This window comes from Callorhinus ursinus, unplaced genomic scaffold, assembly GCF_003265705.2.
Source record: "Callorhinus ursinus isolate GAN/ISIS: 27379988/994484 unplaced genomic scaffold, GSC_fseal_2.0 scaffold54, whole genome shotgun sequence".
Lineage (NCBI taxonomy): Eukaryota > Metazoa > Chordata > Mammalia > Carnivora > Otariidae > Callorhinus > Callorhinus ursinus.
The window spans coordinates 202472-225504 of record NW_027397116.1 but is presented as its reverse complement, the minus strand read 5'-3'; the positions used below and the strand labels follow the sequence as shown (position 1 = coordinate 225504).

Sequence of the window (23033 nt, the reverse complement as noted above, 5' to 3'; positions counted from 1 at the left end):
ACTTTTAAAGAAAGCAAAAATTAGCTGGCAAATGCTATAATTGGCTTTAAGGAAGACAGGTCTTAGGAAACTTTTTGTGATTTATAAATTATTAAAAACAAAACAAAACAAAAAAACCCTAAGACATGCTAGAAAAATCTGAGGATTTGCAAAGATGGGAAAATACCAACTAATCATTAAGAGACAGAACTCCTAACAGTAGCAAGTCATCATTATGCAGTGGTGAAAACCCGTCAATAAGAGAGAAGGTAAATATAAACCTTGACCAAAAAATAGTCTACAGACTCTTATCTGGGAATTGCCAAAAACATTTCAATCAGGAGACATGAAAGAGTCTTGGAAAATACTACTGTCTGACTGGGTTGAGGGAGGGCCTTGAAGAATGTGAGGAGAGGGTTTGAAAGAAGGAGTTACAGAGGAAAGTATGCATACATCCCTTTTCATCAAACAACTTCAGACTTTTTAAAACCTTTTCACTTCGATTCTAACATAATAATTTGCCAAGGCAATATAACAAACTTTAAAAAGCAAAAACAAGGCAACAAAAACAAAATGGTGTGCTTTGGCTTGGTTGTTTTTTTAAATCAGGTATGATAAAAAGCACAAAGTTTCAACACTTACATCCGAGCCCACGCTTCTCATGGTACTTTGTAGGACAGGTTTAGTCACTGAAAGTTTTCCATTCACCGGGCTGTTTGCCACAGGGGCCGGGACCACATTCACCATGTGATTAGGTAGTTGTGTGGCTCCCCCTGCGACAGCAAGGACTGGGGCAGAAGGGGGCAGAGCTCCAGGAGCCTGAAGTTGTACAACGGCAGGCTGGGAAAGCATGACGGTCGGGCCTGCAGTGGAGGAAAAAGGAAAGGAGTGAGAGTGTGCACAACCATTGTGGCAAAGGACGGTGTTTAAAATTTAGGTCTCTTCTGCAGATACAATAGGAGGGGGACACTGAGGGGAGTTAAAACCACCAAGTAAAACATCAACAGCAGCGCACATGCACAGTGATTTTTGTTGTTTTGTTTTTAATGAAACCAACTAAATTTGTTCCTTAAGAAGTTATCATGAACAATGTATTTCCACATTTTTTTCTCAACTATACCCAAACTTGCTAAGTTATACATAGATTTCTCTATTAACCACTGAAATTTATGAGTGCTAAAAAGTATTTTTCATATTATAAATATGAATCTTTTATACTGAATACTGAGAGCCACGTATTTTAAATTAATAGGATTTAGAAATACAGCACCAAAAATATATAAACGGAGATTCAGTAACTCAATATGTGCAAGGACAGGGGCTACAAATATCGAAAATGTTAAAACTTGCAGCAATATTTCCCAAAGCCAAGATATGGATGCAATCCAAGTATCCATTAATTGATTAATGGATAAAGAACATACGGTGTATACATGCAATGGAGTATTACTCAGCCATAAAAAATAATGAGATCTTGCCATTTGCAAAAACATGGATAGATCTAGAAAGCATGATGCTAAGTGAAGTAAGTCAAAGAAAGACAAATATCGTATGATTTCACTCATTTGTGGAATTTAAGAAACAAAACAAACGAAGAGAGAAAAGAGACAACAACAAAAACTGACTCTCGGGGCACCTGGGTGGCTCAGTCAATTACGCATCAGACTCTCAATTTCAGCCCGAGTCATGATCTCAGGGCCGTGAGAATGAGCGCTGTGTCAGGCTCCAAGCTGGGCGTGGGGCCTGCTCGAGAGTCTCTCTCCCTCTCCCTCTGCCGCCCCAGCCCCACTGCCCGGTCATACTGTCTCTAAAAAAGACAGAAACAAAAATTTAAAAAAAAAACCAGGCTCTTAAATAAAGAGAACTGGTGGTTGCCGTCAGGAAGGTGGGTGGGGGGATGGGTGAAACAAAGGGGATGAAGAGTGCACTTACTGTGACGAGCACAGAGTCACGTACAGAATGGTTCAGTCATGACACTGTATGCCTGAAACTAGTAACACTGTATGTTAATTATACTTCAGTTAAAAATATACATATTTTTTGGGCGCCTGGGTGGCTCAGATGGTTAAGCGTCTGCCTTCGGCTCAGGTCATGATCCCAGATTCCTGGGATCGAGTCCCTCATCGGGTTCCCTGCTCCTTGGGAGCCTGCTTCTCCCTCTGCCTCTCTCTCTCTCTCTCTGTCTCTCATGAATAAATAAATAAAATCTTTAAAAAAAATAAAATAAAAAATAAAAATATACATATTTTTATAAAATTGTTGACAATATCCTTGTTAAAAAAGACGTTAAAACCATTTGAGATGAGTTCACAGTGAACAAGCACAGGAAACAAATCCGTAACTTTTTTTTTTTAAAGATTTTATTTATTTATTTGAGAGAGAGAGAATGAGAGATAGCACGAGAGGGAGGAGGGTCAGAGGGAGAAGCAGACTCCCCGCCGAGCAGGGAGCCCGATGTGGGACTCGATCCCGGGACTCCAGGATCATGACCTGAGCCGAAGGCAGTCGCTCAACCGACTGAGCCACCCAGGCGCCCGGAAACAAATCTGTAACTTAAAATAGTCTGTAGATAATACCAACTCCCCCCTACACACACAAAATGGCTTCCAAATCTTTTCTTAATCTTCATATTTAACATTATTTTTTAAATTATGCTAATCTGAGGAGACTTAGTATCATTAACCTAAAGAAGACTCCCGTAACTCATAACTCTGCTCTATTAGAAATCTCACTTGCCTGCTGAATGCTTCCTTTCAGATCTGGCCAATTTTATAAGGTGCTGAAAGCCTCCCCAATACCCACAGCTGCTTGAGCCTATCTAGCAAAAGAAAGGCACTACAGTAACCAGCAACTAAAATTACATAAATATTTATAATTCTTCTTCAAGGAAAAAAAAAAGCATTATACTTCCAGCCAGTGAAACATGACCCATGTAAAATTCAGCTTGGTATTTCAAAGGATCAAGAAAAACTAAAAATCTAAATAATACTTCAGAACACCTGTTTGTTAAGAACACCTGTCTTAACTTAAAAAAAATCACTTAAAATCAAAGTCTTTATGTTTCAGATGGCCTCAAAAAGCACACTAAAACTAGAATTTAGTTAATAGCATTTTATCCCAGATAAACTAGTAAATTAGCAAGAAAGATCTAAAAGTAATTTCACAGATTTGTAATATGTACAATTTACTTGGACAAAAAATGATCTCTAAACATTTTTATCTCCTTTTCCCTTGGAAAAACTTCTTTTATGAAATAAAAACATTTAAGTGAGGAAATGACTCATAACCAGATATAAATATGCTTAGGCCAAATATACAAATAAAAATATAAATAAAATAAAATAAGCTCATGACCAAGTGTCAGGTTTTCTAATTACACTTATTAAGAAATTACAGTCTGGGGGCGCCTGGGTGGCTCAGATGGTTAAGCATCTGCCTTCGGCTCAGGTCATGATCCCAGGGTCCTGGGACTGAGCCCCGCATCGGGCTCCTGGCTCAGCAGGGAGCCTGCTTCTCCCTCTCCCTCTGCCTCTCTCCCTGCTCATGCTTTCTCTTCTCTCTCTCTGTATCTCTGTGTCTCAAATGAATGAATAAAATCCTTTAAAAAAAAAGAAAAAGAAATTACAGTCTGGGGGGCTGCCTGGATGGCTCAGTTGATTAAGCATCCAACTCTTGGTTTTGGCTCAGGTCATGATCTCAGGGTCATGAGACTGAGACCCATGTAGGGCACCGAGCTCAGCAGGGAGTCTGCTTGAGATTCTCCCATGCTCTGCTCCTCACCCTGCTCGCTTGTACACACACGCACACACTCTCTCTCTCTCAAATAAAATCTTAAAAAAAAAAAAAAAAAGAAAGTACAATCTAGTACTATGAGAAGACATATTCCTTATTATGTAAAACTTAAACCAAGTGCTCGCACCCTGAATAGAATTACTTTTCTTTAATATCAAAAAGTATCATGGTCACCCAAGATGATCATGGCTGTCCTTTCAGTTGCAGGATTGATAAAATACATAATGAGAAAAGGCTATTTAGAACTTAGTAATAGGGGCACCTGGGTGGCTCAGTCAGTTGGGCACCCGACTCTTGATCTCAGAGTCATGAGTTCAAGCCCCATGCTGGGCTCCACGCCAGGCATGAAGCCTACTTAAAACAACAACAAAACTTAGTAACAATTTAAAATAAATTCATAGTTTATTAATCCGAACTATAGCCACAAAAATTTGAAAAACAGGAGTATAAAACAAACTATTCAGTCTACAGAAAATACCTGCCAGATATACGGGTTTGCAGATGCCTTGCAAAATATGCCAAAGGCTACTACTCCCACCACCCATACCCTGGGGTCCACGTCTGTAGGGTGGAAACCATTGAGTTAAACCAATACTTTGAGAAGACCATTATTGCAAGCAGTGCTCCACATCTCCTCAGTTTAAAAATTACAATAAAGGGGCGCCTGGGTGGCTCAGTCGTTAAGCATCTGCCTTCGGCTCAGGTCATGATCCCGGGGTCCTGGGATCGAGCCCCGCATCAGGCTCCCTGCTCTGCGGGAAGCCTGCTTCTCCCTCTGCCACTCCTCCACTTGTGTTCCCTCTCTCGCTGTGACTCTCTCTGTCAATCTTTAAAAAAAAAAAAAGTATGACTTAAAAAAAAATTATAATAAAAAGATCCCAGAACGAAACACTGTTCGGTGAACTTTGGGATTATTCCAAAGAGCAGAGGAGGTGGTAAATGTAAAGAATTAAACATTTCAAAGAAAGGATCATACTTCTAGCTGCAGTTAACACATGCGAATGGCTTTGTGGTATTTCTTAAAACTAATTTAGAAAAAGAACCCAAGTCTGTACCGTCCATTGCCTAGTTACCACCATTTCCTTGCTGAGAGAACTGCCTCATGGAGTAAAGGAGAGGGGGCAACACAGAGGGAGGGTCTGTGTTCCTAATGCGGCTCCCAGTCCTACCAGGCCACTGCTGCCTCCCGTTTTCTATAATGAACATCCTATGGTGCCCAACTATCCTCAAATTACCTAGCATCCAAATCAAGGATCCTCTAAATATTCTAGGCATGCTTGGGTTCAAGACAGAATGGGGAGAAACTTCTATTACAACATGTTTAAGAAAACGAAAAACTCTCATGGTGACTTGCTAAACAATGACCTGCTAGATGCACATGGATCATAGAATGCAATGCAAAGGACTGTTTTGGGCCTTAAGTAGTTAGTAGCTGAACATAGTAACTACTGTCCCTAGTGTGAAGACAGTCAAAAAGGACAACCATAAGACTGTTTATCCATTTCAGCATGCTCAAAATCCTCCTTGACATTACATACAAATCTCCCTTAAGGGAACCACCAGAACATGGCTAGATTCAATGCTAAATACTTCTATGTATGACTCACCGATTGTGACAGGTATTTTTCCTTTTCAATTTTCTTCAAAGATTTCAAACTATGTATCAAACATTTATTGAATGCCTACTTTGTCTAAAATAATATAGCTATGTGACTTGGGGTAAATGATTCTTCTGTCTTAATTTTCTCATCTATAAAATGAAGACAGTAATAGTACCCATCTTCACAGAGCCGATGTAACGATTAAGATAATGCACTTAAACACAACAGTGTCTACCACACAGTAAGAACTTTAATGTTAGCTTTTATATATTATTATTAATTTCCATTTCTATATAATAACAGCTTCCATAAGGGCACTGCATATATTATTAATTCATTAGTTCTCATAGTCACTGTTATTTATGTAAATATGTTAACTCCCCAATTAGACAGAATTCTGGAGATCAAGGAGCACAGCTCCCCATTCCTTTAGAGGCAATCTAGTATCATGACTAATTAAACAGATTCTGAGCCAGCCCACGTGGGCTCCAGTTCTGCCTCTACTTCTCAGGAGCAGAATGACCTGGGTAAGTTATGTTATCTCTACCCTCCATTTCAACGATTTTGCACTATCATCTACTCAACAAGCCCAAGACGCAGGATGCGTCCCTCTCCATCCTTCATCCCCCTTCCAAACCATCCAAGAGCCAAGCCCGAGGTTCTGCATGCTTTAACCTCTGCACCCTCTATCCTGGCTCTCCATTTTCACAGACATACCAGGCTTTCATCATCTCTCACCTGCACTCCTCCTAACAGTCTTAATAGATATATAGGACTTAGTTACAGAAGTTGTTTCAGGCAGACAGAATGGTCTGAGCCAAGAAACTAGGAAAAAGGAGAGAATTCAAGGGACAGTGGTCAGACTGGTTGGGCTAGAAGAGGAAGTTGGGATTATAAAAAGGAGTGATTATAATGTAAAGTTAGAAACTAAACTGGAGCCAAACCACGGTGGGCTTTACTTCCAAATTAGAGAATTTGAACTTAATCCTGTAAAAATTACTTCTTTTTTAATGATAAAATATTTACTATTGATACTCACATTAATTATAAAATGCCTCTCCTATATTTCCCCTCTACCTCTTTATTTCAAATAAATGGAAGACATACACTTAAATCTGTATGTTACAACAACACCAACCCTCTGGACTGTACTATAAAAACACACAAGTGCCTTATATTAGCAAACATAAATACTATATTCAGATAATGGGCAGGCACTGACATTCTGAATAATGTATGATTCAGGTTTCTGAACCTGATAAACTGCTCAGAAAAGAATGGTTTGTCTTCTATCAATTGAACATGGTCTGCTAAGAGCAAATTCTTAGGAATACCCCTTGCCTCACACACTAGTCATATTAATGTCTGGCTTCTGCTTTTTATACTTGTGTTTTAAGAGCTTATGGGAACCAAAATGAGGTTCTTCACAAGTTTAAATTCTTAACTTTTGGGAAGACATAGACCCCGTTGAGATCCTGATGAAAGTTTTGGAGACTCACCTTAGAAAAATCCACATATACAATAAATCTTACATTTTATTTCAAGTTCATGAACACTTAACATCCATTCACAGACCACAAGAATACCCCTTCTACAGGACTGCTATTTTTCACATGAAAAAGGCAGCAGTTCTGACCCTGTACTGAAAGGGCAGGTATTTCAGGTCTAGGGTTTTGGTAGACTTTGATGGATTTTCACTGAATTGTCCAGTCTCCCACCTAGCTCTTCTCTTTATCAATGTCATATTGTCCGTGACCGTGGAATAAAACAAAACTAACAGAGTAACTAGAGATCAAATTTATGACCTTGCTCTCATTAAAACTTGATCTTCTTGATCCAAAGAAATGAATTAACAATCTAGAGCTGGAAACATAGCCATAAAAGAAACATTTGTTTACAATCCATAGACCATTGAGACCTAGTCCTTTATAAATCCAGGGAAAGAACGTTAAACAGGTTTTCCTTTACTCCTGTGTACACGTATCAGTATGAGAATGACAGATAACCTGCCTAAGACATCTTCATGTGCAAATGATTCCTGTATCTGCACACTACCAAATCCTCAAACACGTTCTTTCAATACTACAATTCGTGCAGAATCAAGTATATGAGGCCACCTGGTGGATAAAATATAGAAACACACACATTCTTAACTATGTGAAGACAAGAGTTGAGATCTCTTCCTAATGCCCTCACTCAAGATCATGTTTACTAAAGCATGCTGCCTCTGCAGAGAGGAAGAGCCTGATCCTATTGCCAAAACTCACCTATTAGACCCGTGATGTTATTTACATACTGACTTCTCCTTAAAAACAAGAGTTCATGAAAAAAAACAAAAAACAAAAAAAAACACAAGAGTTCATGGACACAAAAATCTCAGGACAGAATGGTACCAAGAAAGTTTCCTGGATTTTCTTCTTCATTACAAGTGGTTATATAAAACCACAAGCCTGACAGTTTTCATAATTAAAACTGTAAGAAAAAAGAAGTATCAGATATAATTAATCTGGATAGCCATCTACCTTGTTAGGACAGGAACCACATGTTAGTCATCTCTGCGACATCCTCAAAACCAAGGACAATTCCTGGCACACAGCATGTGCTCAGAAATTATAACCTGAGCTAAAACAAATGACATGAGGCAAGCCTTAGTACCCATCAATTAAACATACGCAGCCTCAAGTGCCACTCAGGTACCTTTAGTGGGTGCAGGATGTATGCTGATAATTGGCTGCTGCTTTGCCAATGGCATAAGTGTGGGTAGTGTCTGGATAATGATGGTTTTCGCTGGAACGCCAGAATTTGTCTGAGTCTTGGGTGCTGCTGGAAGTAATAATGGCTTGGGCTGAATTGAAGGTTTTGAATTCATCTGAATTTTTTTCTTTGGAGTCAGTCCATTTTCTGGAGAAAATCCAAACAAACCACAAATCAATGTGAAAGCAATCCCTAGAAAATAGGTTCTATTATACACCTTTTTCTACACATTACCTTGACCTCTGAGTAACTATCCTTACCTGGAGTTTAAGCATAGCTATCTATACTTAATGGACTAAAAAAAGTCCTTAATCTGAGGTCTACCCCCCTTTTTTGAGGTATAATTGACATATAACATTTTATTGATTTCAGGGGTACAACATGATTTGATATTTGTTCCACAAAAGGACTACCACAAGAAGTCTAGTTAACATCTGCTACCACACACAGTTACAAGTTTTTTTCCTTGTGATGAAACTTAGAAGATCTACTCTCTTAGCAACTTTCAAATATACAACACAGTATTACTAACGCTGTACACGACACCCCCAGGACTTATTTTAGAAGTCAAATGAGATCTTCCTTTCTGACCACACTGATGGTCAAAATGATGGTTTTCGGGGCGCCTGGGTGGCTCAGTCGTTAAGCGTCTGCCTTCGGCTCAGGTCGTGATCCCAGGGTCCTGGGATCGAGTCCCGCATCGGGCTCCCTGCTCAGCGGGGAGCCTGCTTCTCCCTCTCCTTCTGCCCCTGCTTGTGTTCCCTCTCTCGCTATGTTTCTCTCTGTCAAATAAATAAATAAAATCTTTAAAAAAAAAAAAATGATGGTTTTCACTGGAATGACCACACTGCAGCTTTGGGAAGGGGATATATGAACTGGTAAAGGAGAATAGCTAAAAATCACTAAATAAGGCCTGAAGATTAAGAGGTAATAAATGTCACACCCAAATGTCCCTCACATTCAGTATTTTTAACTGAATCTTTGAATTCTCTCCTGAAGATGATGAGGCCTACATCTACTTTGAAGCATTTTTCACCTGTAAAGACAAGACAACCAAGGAAGACAGGTCCTCTATTTTAAAAACAAAAAGCCAGCTTAATAAACATGCACTTAATCCAACATTTTCTTTTTAAAAATGGAACCTAAGTTCAGTCCAACTTAGAAAGAACAGAAGTTAGGAGATGGGAGTCATACCAGTTTTGCTCCTAGGACCAATGATGGGTTTATCTTCTTTCAGTGCCTCTGCTGAGGAGGGACTATGAGAGCTTTCACCATATAAGGAAAGGGGAGACATCTGGGAAGCAGACGACAAATCCAACTCCTCCTGTAGCAAAATAAAATACAAACAAATTCACGGAGAAGAATATAATTCTTGAACAGAAAATGGCTTAGAGAGGCAAAATCCATACATAAACGAACATTCTAGGACAACTTCAAGGCAAAGGTATGATATATTAGAAACTTTAGGTACTAAGTACTAAGAGACTATGGATAAAGAAAGTAACATTATCCATCGATACAAGAGGAAAAATAATTCAAATTGCAGAGGACATTTATGTCATCCTCTTGTATTAAAGATGGGAATCACTGATCTGTTCCTACATTTCCTCCCGCACACTTGGTATTTACTTGGTTCCTAGCCATACAAACATTTGGTATAAGACTATGGTTAAAATGCCCAATATCCTTTCCCCCAATCTCTTATTCAGTAGTCTTATAAGAAACTCAAAACAAATAATTCTTACTATTCTTTTTCATTTATTAATGCTGCCTTTGTCCCAAATGTTTTGAAAGAAAGATAAACACTGAAAGGAACAAGGCTATTTTCTTTTTTTTAATGGGTGACTTATTAATACAGAGATGTATAAAGATAACATTTTCCAAGTCTTTTAGCATTCAGTGGATCTGTCTCATTTTGTTGCCATAAGGAAACTTAACATAGGATAAAAGTAGCACTTCTATTCTGAGAGGAAAATTAAAGATTTTATTTGAGAGAGCATGAGCTAGGGGAGGGGCAGAGAGAGTGAGAAGCAGACTCCCCACTGAGTAGGAAGCTGGATGTGGATGCAGAGCTCAATACCAGGACCCTGAGATCATGACCTGAGCTGAAGGCAAACGCTTAACTGACTGAGCCACCCAGGTGCCCCACAAAGGCAAATTTTTTGTGGGGGGATCAGATAAGAAAAAAAAATCAAAATGACCTAGAGAGAATATGGTCACTCCCAGTCATGCTGGTAACAATGACAACTGCTTCATTCATTCATCCTCAACACCTACTCAGCACGTAGCCATAAGCTGCGTTCTGTGAACCTTACAGAGTATTTCAGATGATATTTGGAATAAACCAGAGAGTACAAGGTAACAACATAGGAGGATATGATTCTCTTCATGGCCTTAGATGCTTAAAAGGTATTTCTTAACATTCAGCAAGTACTCTTTACAAAAGTCCTAGAAAACAAGGATTAGAGGGATACTTTCTTAACATTAAAAAAAAAAAGCTATGTATAATTGCATAGCCAATGTCATACTTAATGGTGAAATACTAATGCAGTACCATTTAAGTCAGGATAAGAAACGTAACTGCTTTTTCTATAATTCTAGCAAACATAATTATACTAGAAAATGAAATAAAAGGAATAAATATTAAAATAGAAGAGACAGAAGAAGTACCTTTGTAAGATGACATGCTGTCTACTTGGAACACATATAAAAACCAATTAAAAAACATTTCACTATGAAAATATTGTATGAATAATCACTTAAAAATATAATAAAAAAGATCTCACCCACAAGAGCTATAACAGTTATAAAATACCTAGGAGTTAATTTTCTAAGGAATGTACAGAACCTATATAAAGAAAATTTCAAAACTTAATTGAGTTACATAAAAGGTAACTTGACTAAACAGAGAGACATAAGATATTCCTTAACAGAATGATTATAAAGGTGATACAACTGGGGAAACTGGCTCACTTAGAGAAAATTAAAACTAGATCCCTAACTAACACCACATAGTAAGGTAGACTCTAAAGGTATTAAGAAGGGGCGCCTGGGTGGCTCAGTCAGTTAAGCATCTGCCTTCAACTCGGGTCATGATCCCAGGGTCCTGGGATCAAGCCCCATGTTGGGCTCTCTGCTCAGAGGGGAGCCTGCTTCTCCCTCTCCCTCTGTCTGCCTCTCTGCTGACTTGTGCTCTCTCTCTCGCTCTCTCTCGTTCTCTGTGTCAAATAAATAAATAAAATCTTCAAAAAAAATTAAAAATTAAATTAAATTTTTTTAAAAAAGGTATTAAGAAAGCTTGGGGCCCCAGGGTGGCTCAGTCAGTCCAGCCTCTGCCTTCAGCTCAGGTCATGATCCCGGCATCCTGGGATCGAGGCCCACATCAGGCTCCCTACTCAGCAGGGAGTCTGCTTCTCCCTCTGCCCCTCACCCCACTCTCTCTCACTCTGTCTCTCAAATAAATAAATAAAATCTTTAAAAAATAATAAATAAAGGTATTAAGAAACCTAAATGTGAAAGGTAAGCCATGTAGTTAATAGAAAAAAATATTGGAAAATATCTTTGCGGCCTACAAGCAGAGAAAGACTTCTTTAAAAAAAACTTCAAACAATAAACCAAAAAGGCAAACGGAAAAAAAGATGAATCTGAGTATTCAAAATTAGAAATTCCTACTCAGTAAAGACTGCAAAGCTAATAGATAATAGAAAGTAAAAAGATATATGTAAGGTTTAAACCCAACGAAGTTACTATCTCAAATATAGAAGGAATTCTTGCAAGTGAGTAAGAAAAAGACAACTCAATAGAAAAACTGGCAAAAGACAGGAATAAACAATTTATAAAAGAAAAAATACCCAAATCCAAAAGGCCTTGTAAAGAAATGTTGAAAACAATCAGTAATCAAAGAAATACGAATTAAAACAAAACAAACAATAAAAAATTTATACCATCTGGCAAAAATTAGAAAGCCAGGCAACGCTGAGCATTAGCGGTGAAGAGAAGCTACAAGGATCCTCCAGCACTTTTGCTGGGACTGCAGACTACCACAGGTGTCCAGAGAGCAAGATGGCAGCACCTGTCAAATGAAGTACCTGCACTCTACCTCTCAGCAATTCCACTCCTGGGTGTACATCCCGAAGGGATACTCACATGGACCCATAAAAGGTCGTTCTTGTCAATGCTCACTGTGATGGAGGTAAAACAGAGTGAACATATCTGTGAAGTGTTGTGCAGTTAGATGCAATACCGAACAATATGAATTGATCTTAAAAACATTGTGTTGATTTTTAAAAGAAATACAAAGAGATCTAACACAGTAACATCATTTACATAAACTATTTTAAGTACACAGAATTGAAGTCACTGAGAACAAGATGAACTTTTTGTACTGGAACCATTCTTTTGATAGTCATTTGAGAAAAGATAAATTTAGATTTGGTCTCACATCGTACACCAGGAAAATTTCAAACGGATCAGAGATCTAAATTAAAAATAAAACCTCATGGGGCACCTGGGTGGCTCAGTTAGTTGAGCATCCAACTCTTGATTTTGACTCAGGTCAGGAGCACTGGGCTCCAAGCTCAAAAGGGGGTCTGCTTGAGATTCTCTCCCTCCCCCTCTCCCTTTGCCCCACCCTCCTTCCCCTCGAGTGTGCTAATAAATACATCTTTAAAAATAAATAAAAATAAAACCTTATAAAAATATGTATTAACAGTCACTGAGAAAATATTTCTTGCTCATGGACGGACATAGAGGGCATTAGGCTAAGTGAAATCAGTCGGACTGAGAAAGACAAAGACCACAGGAGTTCACTCACTTGTGGTTATCTAAAAAACAAATGAATAAACAAACAAGCAAACAAAAATATTCCTTGCTGAATAATTTGACCCTAAAGCCACTAGATGGGACAGAGCAAGACCAGCATCCATGCAGAGAGGCGAGCTGGTAGAGTGTAAGAGCCCAAACTGAGTTAGGTAGGGAGAGTGTTCACTTGGGGATGGGGAGAACACTCCAGCACTGGGAGTCAGAACAGGGTGATAAGGGCATCAAAACTGGGTCAGCCTGATTTATCAAAAAGCCCAATGAAGACTTATTAAAAGAACACAGAAGTCTGTGTGAAGGGAGTTGCACTGGCCAAATCCAGGGCAACGTAAGAATCAGAATAATTACAATAATGGATTACAACCTGTTGAATAAAATAAGAAACCGTAAGTCCATACTGATAGAAAGAAATAAACAGATAAACTTAAGCTTTGCTGAGAAACTGGACTTTTTTTTTTACATCATTGTAAAGTACTGCCTCACAAAATACTTATTTATAGCAAAGACAAAACAACTTCACAGTGGAAAAGCCTGGCAGACATTACCATAACTAAGTGAACAAAGTGAACCTCATCAGTAATGACAAATTGAAATTGTGTGCCATCTCATCAAAAGTAAATGAGACAGACACACGGCATCACCTCGGTGATATTCCTGCCATGGATACAAAACCTGAATCTAATCCCTAGGAAACATCAGACAAACCCAACTGAGGGAACATTCTACATAATAACTAGTCTTTAATCTCCACCAGTGACAAGGTCATGAAAGCTGAGGAAGAATAAATCATTTCACCTGGAGGAAATGAAAAAGACAAGCCAACCAAATACGATGCTGGATTCTACACTAGATTCTGTTGCTAGTCTAAGGGATATCTCTGAGACAACTGGCTTAAGCTAAGTGGGAGTTGAGGACTAGATGAAGGTAATGTATCAACGTTTATTTCCTGATTTTAGTGATTGTATTGTGGCTACAGAGGGCACATCCTTGCTTGTAGAAAGTAGACAGTGAAGTATTTGGGGGTGATAAACATCAGGTTGGCAACTTACTCTCCAATGGTTCAGGAAAAAAAAGTTATTTGAAATATCCTTGTAACATTTCTCTAAGTCTGAGATTATTCCAAACAAAAAGTTGATATAAACAAGAATAAAAATACTATAACCTGAGTGGTGAAAACCCTCTTCTAAATGACCAAAAAAAGGCCATAGAAGATCCGTAATTTGGCTATGGAAAAAAGTATGCCTGGAGAAAATACACACCAGACACAAAGCATCAAGACAAATGACAAATTGGGGAAAAAAATACTTAACTTATTTCACAAACTGAGGGCTAATAATCCTAATATGTAATAAAACAACCTAAAATTTGAGGAGAAAAAGACCCACATAATCCAACAGAAAAGTGAACCAAAATTTGAATGGATAGTTCATTTAAAAAGAAACACAAATAGGGCCTTATACATATGAAATATTTGAAAAGATGTTCAACCACACTTAGAATAAAACAAATAGAGAACAAAGCACGTGTGGAGCAACAGTGTGAATACCAGCCCCTCACACACTGCCGATCAGACCACAGCACTGCACAACCCTACGGGGGGAACCTGGCTATAGTCCACACATTACAAATGTATTCACCTTGATCTCCACAATCTCACGACGAGGATTACATTCCGAAGACATCCTGGCAAAAATATGACGTGACTTGTGTGACACGTTATTCACTACAGCATTATTTGAGACTGGAAAGGACTGAGAACACGAATCACTGAAGAAAGCATGATATATCCACACAATGGATCTATCACGGAACAGCATGCAGCCATAAAAAGGAATGAGAAAGACCCTATATCCTGAAACTGGACTTACCTCCAAGATACACCACTAAGTGAAACAAGCGAAGTGCCGAACAAGGTATAGAGTAGGCTACCTTTCGTGTGAGGATGGATGGGAAGGAAGGATAGAAATCAGGCTTCTGTAAATATACCTTGTTATACACTTTTGGGTGGCTCAGTCGGTCAAGTGTCTTGCCTTCAGCTCAGGTCGTGATCCCAGGGTCCCAGGATCGAGTCCCACATCAGGCTCCCCGCTCAGCGGGGAGTCTGCATCTCCCTCTGCTCCTCCCCAGCTCTCTCTCTCTCACACACACACACATTTTTTTTTAAATTTTTTAAAGGGGGATTTAAAAAAAATGTTTTAATTAAACCATTTGGAGAAATTGTGGGACCACAAAGAACCTCCAATGGTAGCAATCAGAGAAAAACTTCAGAAAGGAAGTTGTTTTTGAACTGGGACTACAACAGGATGAATAGGAGTTTTACAAGGGAAGAAAAAAAACAGGGCTATTCGAGGCAGAAGAGCATGTACAAAAATCTACAAGTGTGAAAGCAGAGCTCTCGCTGCTCTCATTCACTACCAGGCTTTGACCAGAGCCTGGCATAGCTGCTGAGTGAGTACGGAGTGTGGGAGCTCTGAGGTGGGATCCCACAGGGTTACAAGGGGAGAGTGAAGGTAGCAAGGGAGAATGCGCCAGAAGATAAGCAGGAGCCGGGTCGTGAAGGGCCTAGTACTCCGGGAGTTTGAGTTTCATCTTGAATTTCATCCTGGGAAGTCATTATAAGGTTTAAGCAAAAGACTGACACAATCAAATTTATAATTCTCAAAGATTTCTCTTTGAAGATTCCTCTGCTAAGAAAAGTTGGAGGAGTCAGGAGGCAGAGAGGCCAGTTAAAATCCTATTGACTTAATCCCAGAGAGATGATCATGGCCTGGCAGGGGCAAAGAAGATGAATCATAGAGACATTAACTGAATTGAACTGTCCGGATTTCAGAGCTGACTAGATGCTGAGTCGGCCAGAATGAAGATATCTCAATTTACAGCAGATATAAGGTACTGAAATATTAATTTGAATTTTTCTCCTTAAATTTTCCCTTCCCCCATTCAAAAAAGTACCTCAATACTTTAGTATTTCCTTTTCCCACGCTCAGAGCTTTTGTCTGGATGGAGAAGAGAAGCATTTTTAAGAAGTTACCAGATTTTTATAAAAACCTTAGCCCATTCAAAGGTAGTACTTAGCCTTCGTGAATTAAGGAATCCATTCTAGGTTCTATGGCCCAGGAGTTACAAATCAAACCATCTTAGAGTCTTCCCTGTCCTCAAAGAATGTATATTCTAATAATAAAAAATTAAAAAAAAAAAAAAGAATGTATATTCTGACAGGCAGGAGAGAGGACAGCAGGGAGAAAAGACAGTAAGCCAATAAACAAAAAATACTGGTTACTGGTAAAGTGCGAAGAAACCACTGAAACAATGAAATCATGAAGGCAGGAACACTGGGAAAGGAGGGCAAAACCAGAGACGAAGAACTTGCTAGCTCTCCCAAGGCCCTTCCTGGAAACTCAGGTTCCTCGGGATTAAATGAGATCGTAGGGCTCACATTAGCATTTCATAAACGATAAGTGCATCCTCCATATGCATATTTCCCAGATAGCATTATGACCAAAATCATGGTAGGAGACTGGCTACTTACAGGAACATGCTGAGTTGAAGAGTAAGAGTCCATTGACTGAGGAGAGGAGACTGAACAACTTGAGGAGGCTGGAGAAAGTGGCTGAGGTTCTGCCTTAACATCTTTAACTGAAAAACATGGAGTAAAAATTTTCCCACTGGACACTATAATCTCAAAATAAAATAAGAAAGAGGGTAAAATCTACTCTTAAAATTCAATCATATTGAAGCTAAGGTCACCAAAATGCATCATCAAATGAAAATTCAAGATGCAGAAAACAGTGTATCTAGTATGCTACCATTTGTGCAATAAATTATACATGTGTCTATGTATATATCTACTCCCATCTGCGCTAATTCTCTGGAAGGATAAACATAACAAATTGGTAACTGTGGTTGTCTCTGGGGAGAATGTGTTGGCTGAGGACCAACAGCTGAAGGAGACATTTTTCTACCCTATAGACTTTTTGTACTTTTTTAATATTATACCATATGCAAAAAATTATAGATCCCTCCAAAAATAACTTTTAAAAACGTAAGAAATCAGAAATAATTATTTTGGAAAACATTTTTTACAATACCATTAAAACTCACAAAAATGTTCATATCTTTTGCTAAACTTCATTTATAAACATTTATTGAGCAACTACAGCCCAGGCAACGTTTTCCCAAATTAGCTGCAAAATATCCACCATCCCTCATAATCTATAATGTGATCTTACCCTTCCCCATCAAGAAGTAGCATCTATTTCCCCTCTGTTTGAATCAAGGTGGGCTTAAGACTCCTTCAATCAACACAGTATGGAAGTAATGCTACAGGAATTCCAAGGCTGGGTTACATTAGGTAATGTAGTCTCCACTCTGTGCGCTGGAACACTCACACCTGAGCCTCTGAAGTCTGACTACCATGAGACCACCAAGCTGGAAGGAAGCCAAGCCACACAGAAAGGCCATGTGTTGGTGCTCTAGCCGACAGTCCTAGCCATCAAGCCACTCAGGCCGGGCAAGAGATAGGTGAGTGAAGAAATCTTAAGGTAATGCTAGCCCCCAACTTTCAAGCTCCTCCAGCCTTACCATCTTCCCAGTTGAGGTCTGGACATCACAAAACAGGGATAAGCCATTCTTTGGTGTACCCTGCCCAAATTCCTGACTCACAGATTCTGGGAGCATAATAAAATGGTTGTTGTTTTAAGCCACTGAGTTTTAGAGTAGTCTGTTACATGACAATAGTAACCAGAACACTGGCCTTGGGTAGCCCATACTCTATGAGGGAAGACAGGCATGAAGCAAGACGCATAATTACATAAAATGGGGGACTGGGATATGCAGGGGTGGGGAGGACCGCAATTTGGGTGGGAGGATATGCTGGTGACTTACCACTGTCTTCAGTTCTTAAGTCTACCTCCTATATATAGTCTGTGATGCACATTATTAAGACATGTCCCAGCTGGCTCCCTTTTAGGTCCTATCAGTGGGGGATACTGGAAAGATGCTGAAGTGAAGACAGGGGACAAAGGGGTTTCTTCCTCCCATCAGCTTCATCCCACAAGTGACAGTTGGCTCCAGGGCCCAACTTCTCTCAGCACATCCAAAACCTACTTCATCAGGGCCCCTTAAAGATACTAGCATCAGCCAGGTGGTGCCCCCTCCAGAGAAATATCTATATCAAATGCAAGGGAGCCCTACACCAACTTCCTAAGTTCTGATAACCCCACGCTTTCTTTGATTCCCTAAGTTCTGCCTGGTTCTCAGGTTAACCTCTTATAAAGATATACAGAACTCAAAATCAGGATTTCTGTTATGAATTCTTTATCATTATGTGACTAAAACATAACTATAAAATTCTTTATATCCACCTGGGCAAGAAACTTATGTGTGCACTACCACATCAAAAGTAGAATATCTATCCCTGGAATTTTTTAACCCATCAAAGTAGCCCAATAACCCCACCTAATTTTGATGATTACCAAACTACAAAATAAAATGGATCTGTTTAAAATTTTTACCAATGAAATACATCATTACCTGTACAGAGCTGGTTGTTGATGTCCCAAATGCCTGTTTCCCAAGGCATCAAATCCAAGTCAAAATCAAGATTATCAAAATTGTGTTCCTGTAGGTTTCAAATCAGCAAAAGGATATTAGGAGAATAAAACATACAGATCTAGAAATCAAACTATCAGACATAATTTGCCATAAATAATATAATTGCTATTACCCAACTTAGTTAAAATAATTTTCTAAGTCAATCAGTTCATCTTGAGAATACATCTTGCATGGCCTAAAGATAAACCAATTCAGTTATCTGAAACACAGCAGGAACAATTAGGGAGGTAATGGATTCAACATCTAAAAGATTCAGTTAGTGTCATTCTTTTCTATGGGAATCCACCTTTACATGTCACAAAACATGTCTTTTGTCATAAGGGAGATCCAGCGAAGTAAATTTTCCCATTGCCATTAATGAAAACAAGTCAAAGCAAATGACCACTTAAAACATCATCTCTATATAGCAATGGAAAGAATATAGATTTTAGCCAAAAGATATGCAAGAACTGAAACTATTGTACCAAATATTAAAATGGTTATCTAAGAAAGAGGAGATCCATAGAAGGATGGGTAATTTTCTTCTTTTTCTACTATACTGTACTGTACAAGTTTTCAAATTTCTAAAATAAAATTTCTAATTTTTTTTAAAACTAGAAGATAAAACTAAGTTTCTCAAACATAAGTCAACACACTTCTTAGAGGAACTCTTAGTTTCTTCAATTAGATGACAATTTTTTTTACTTAAATATAAGCATATTCTGGGTCATCTGAATAGTCATCTTATACTATATACATAAACAAAGTACAGCCACACGTGAGTTTGAGATCAAGATAGTCCTATTATCTTAAGTGTCCAGGGTTATGGAGATAAGAACAGATGTATACAATATACACATAGTACCACAAAGGCAGTCAGTATTAACTTAATATGACAGATAATAAAACAGCAACAGTAGAGAAAATAAGCCTCAGGCCAAAAGTAAAGATTGGTCTCTTAATTATTAACAACCATTTGGTAATAACTTCTAAAGTATTATTTCAAAATGTCTCTTTTGTGGTTTATTTTTATTGAGAACAAAAGGAAAGAAGGAAAGAGTTTGATCTCACTGCCCTTAACCAAGTAAATATTGGTGCAAGTTAGAGAAAGAGAATGTGTGGACATTCACGTGAGAAAAAAAAATACTACTGAAACCATGAAAGAACCCCTTTTTAAGTCAACCCCCTTTGCTTTTTTCTCTTACTTGAATCTACACATCAAGAAATTAAGCAGCCTTGTACCTTCAGCAACCAAAAATATCCTTCAACTTTCCTAGCCTAAGTAAACTAAACAATGAAGCCTGCTTGAGTGCTAGCAATACTTTTTAACATGCACAACAGTGGACATGACCTACTCCAGGATGCTTCTTACTCAGTATTCAGCCAAAACGGACAAAGACCTTTTACAGCATAAGAATTTTATCTGTACGGAACTTAACAGGCCCGTTTTATGTAAAGTGAACATATCTGTGCTTCTATATTCTGGCTCTTCTACGACTTCTCATGGGAAACTACTAACGTGTGGAAGAGAATGACACAATTTTAAAGCTAGCAAGGGCCCTCAGACACCATCTAGTCCAATCCCTTAACTTTATACTAGAAAAACTAAGGAACTGAAAGACTGAATGCCTTGTGTAAGATAAGAATGTTAGTTATAAAATGAGGATCATATTTCCCTGAACCTTTCAAACTAACTACAGTATGGTAACTTGGTAGTTTAAGCCATAGAGGTTGTAAATGAATGTCAGTTGCTTAGGCAACCTCCCAATATTTAAAGCTAATCTGGGGCATCTGGGTGGCTCAGTCAGTTAAGCGACCGCCTTTGGCTCTGGTCATGATCCCGGGGTCCTAGGATCAAGCCCCACACTGGGCTCCCTGCTCAGCAGGGAGCCTGCTTCTCCCCCTCCTCCCCACTCGTGCTCTCTCTTGCTCTCTCTCTCTCTCTCTAATAAATAAAATCTTTAAAAAAAGCCAATTTAATCACTAGATCGCATTCTCAAACATCTCATAAGGTAAACAAAAACTATTAAAATTTCATGTACTGATTAAAAAAGTATATCATGGGGCGCCTGGGTGGCTCAGTCGTTAAGCGTCTGCCTTCAGCTCAGGTCATGACCGCAGAGTCCTGGGATCGAGCCCCCCATCGGGCTTCCTGCTCAGTGGGGAGCCTGCTGCTCCCTCTCCCCCTCCCCCTGGCTTGTGTTACTGCTCTCACTGTCTCTGTCTCTGTCAAATAAATAAATAAAATCTTTAAAAAAAAATAAAAATAAAATAAAAAAGTATATCATGTATTCTTACTCTCTTCTATTGATGGATAGGAAAACAACTGCCAAATTCTTCTTTGAGAAATGTCTGAGAAACTCACTAAGCAAGCATTACATATTTTTGTACGCAGGTTAATAAAGGCTTAAAAAGTAAGTAACAAATATCCAATCTGATTGATGTACATATAAAATCACTGTTCGCTTGAATTACTCCCCAAGTGAAACAGCACCTCATCCATTAAAGAGTAAGACAAAATAAAAGAGTTCTATAGGCCAATGTACTATGTACTAAAACAAAAAAGAAAAAGATATTTCTGAGGCCTCAAAGTGCTATAATAATAGCTTATACACAGACTTCTAACCATTCACAGGCAAAAAGTAAGGACATGTCTAAGTTTCAGAGCTTTCTATACTAAGGATACGTAACTTTTAAAAAGGAAGTTAGTAAGTTCTGCTTGACTGGATCCATGACTCACATATACCCTTTAACATCATCATTTCCCTTATGCAGCAAAGTATCTATAAAAGCCAAAAAGTAGGCAATTAAGTGACTTTTCCAAAGTCACCCAACTCTTGGTCAAAGGTAAACTTAGAATACAAGTCTTCTCCCGCCAAGACCAATGCAGTTTCTACAATCCTAAATTTACTGAGTAAAAAATGGCTGCTAACTTTCACACTTAATACTAAAAATTATTTAAACTGAAATCACTAGCCTAAACCTGTTATCCTGAAACCATCTTGCAATAAATAGAAGATTAAATATCACATTATTCAGTAATTCTCCCCTAGTAAATACTTACATAAGTTTCCTTTGCTGCATCCAATTGCAGATCATCAGTGTCTGTGAAATAGCCAAGTTCAGCAAACAGTGTAGAATCTTGGCACAAAAGGGTAGAGATTTAAAAAAAAGAATAGAGATTAATTGTCAATTCAGTATTTCACGAGAAGAATAAGCACCGTACCCCTATGCCAGCTCTATTAGGGGTTCTCCTTAGCCCTTACTATTATTGATAAACTCCAGCAGTGTGAATGACAACCAATTCAAAGCTATTTCTAACTCATGTATTGTTTTCCACATAATTTTTATCTTGTGATCTAAATCCTTACACCAGGGATTAACAAACAAGTTTTATATCAGGTCACATTGGACTAAATGATAGTGACTTCCTGGAACATTACTAACAGGAATTCTGAGGCTACATCTGGGCTCAACATGAAAATGTACCATGGTTAGAAAGGGGAACCCTGGGGCGCCTGGGTGGCTCAGTCGGTTAAGTATCTGCCTTTGGCTCAGGTCATGATCCCGGAGTCCTGGGATCAAGCCCCGCATCGGGCTCCCCGCTCAGTGGGGAGTCTGCTTCTCACCTTGGCCCTCCCCCCCCATGCTCTCTCTCTCTGACTCACTCTCCCTCAAATAAAATCTTTAAAAAAGGGGGGGACCCTCTTACGCTGTTGGTGGGAATGCAAACTGGTGCAGCCACTCTAGAGCTACCCTATGACCCAGCAATTGCACTACTAGGTATTTACCCAAAGGATACAAACATAGTGATCAGAAGGGGCACATGCACCCCAATGTTTATAGGAGCAATGTCCACGACAGCCAAACTACGGAAAGAGGCCAGATGTCCAACAACAAATGAATGGATAAAGAAGACGTGGTGTACATATACAATGGAATATTACTCAGCCATCAAAAAGAATGAAATCTTGCCAGTTGCAACGACGTAAGTGGAACTAGACAGTATTATGCTAAGCAAAATAAGTCAGTCAGAGAAAGACAAATACCATACGATTTCACTCCTATGTGGAATTTAAGAAACAAAACAAATGAACATAGGGGAAGGGAAGGAAAAATAAAATAAGATGAAAATTGAGAGGGAGGCAAATCATAAGAGGCACTGAACTCTAGGAAGCAAACTGAGGGTTGCTGGAGGGGACGTGGGTGACGGGAAGGGATCACTGGATGATGCGCATTAAGGAAGGCACCTGATGTAATGAGCACCGGATGTTTTATGCAACTGATGAATCACTAAATTCTACCTCTGAAACTGAGGAAGGAAGGAAGGAAGGAAGGAAGGAAGGAAGGAAGGAAGGAAGGAAGGAAAAAGAAAAAAGAAAGAAGAGAGAGAGAGAAAGGAAGGAAGGAAGGAAGGGAAGGACGGAGGGAGGGAGGGAGGGAGGGGAGGGAGGGGAGGAGAGGGGAGGGGAGGGGAGGGGAGGGGAGGGGAGGGGG

General features: G+C 39.0%; 1 protein-coding gene across 1 annotated transcript in view; it reads right to left on the bottom strand.

Annotated features, from left to right (window-relative positions):
- Positions 1–23033, bottom strand: part of ATF6 (activating transcription factor 6) — a 207380-nt gene that overhangs the window by 171662 nt on the left and 12685 nt on the right. Inside the window, exons 3-8 of the mRNA XM_025892064.2 lie at positions 21601–21677; positions 18477–18564; positions 16474–16580; positions 9321–9450; positions 8070–8273; positions 622–842 (exon numbers count right to left, since the gene is read on the bottom strand). Of these exons, the coding sequence (XP_025747849.2) occupies positions 622–842; positions 8070–8273; positions 9321–9450; positions 16474–16580; positions 18477–18564; positions 21601–21677 (827 nt within the window). The remainder of the gene's footprint in view (positions 1–621; positions 843–8069; positions 8274–9320; positions 9451–16473; positions 16581–18476; positions 18565–21600; positions 21678–23033) is intronic.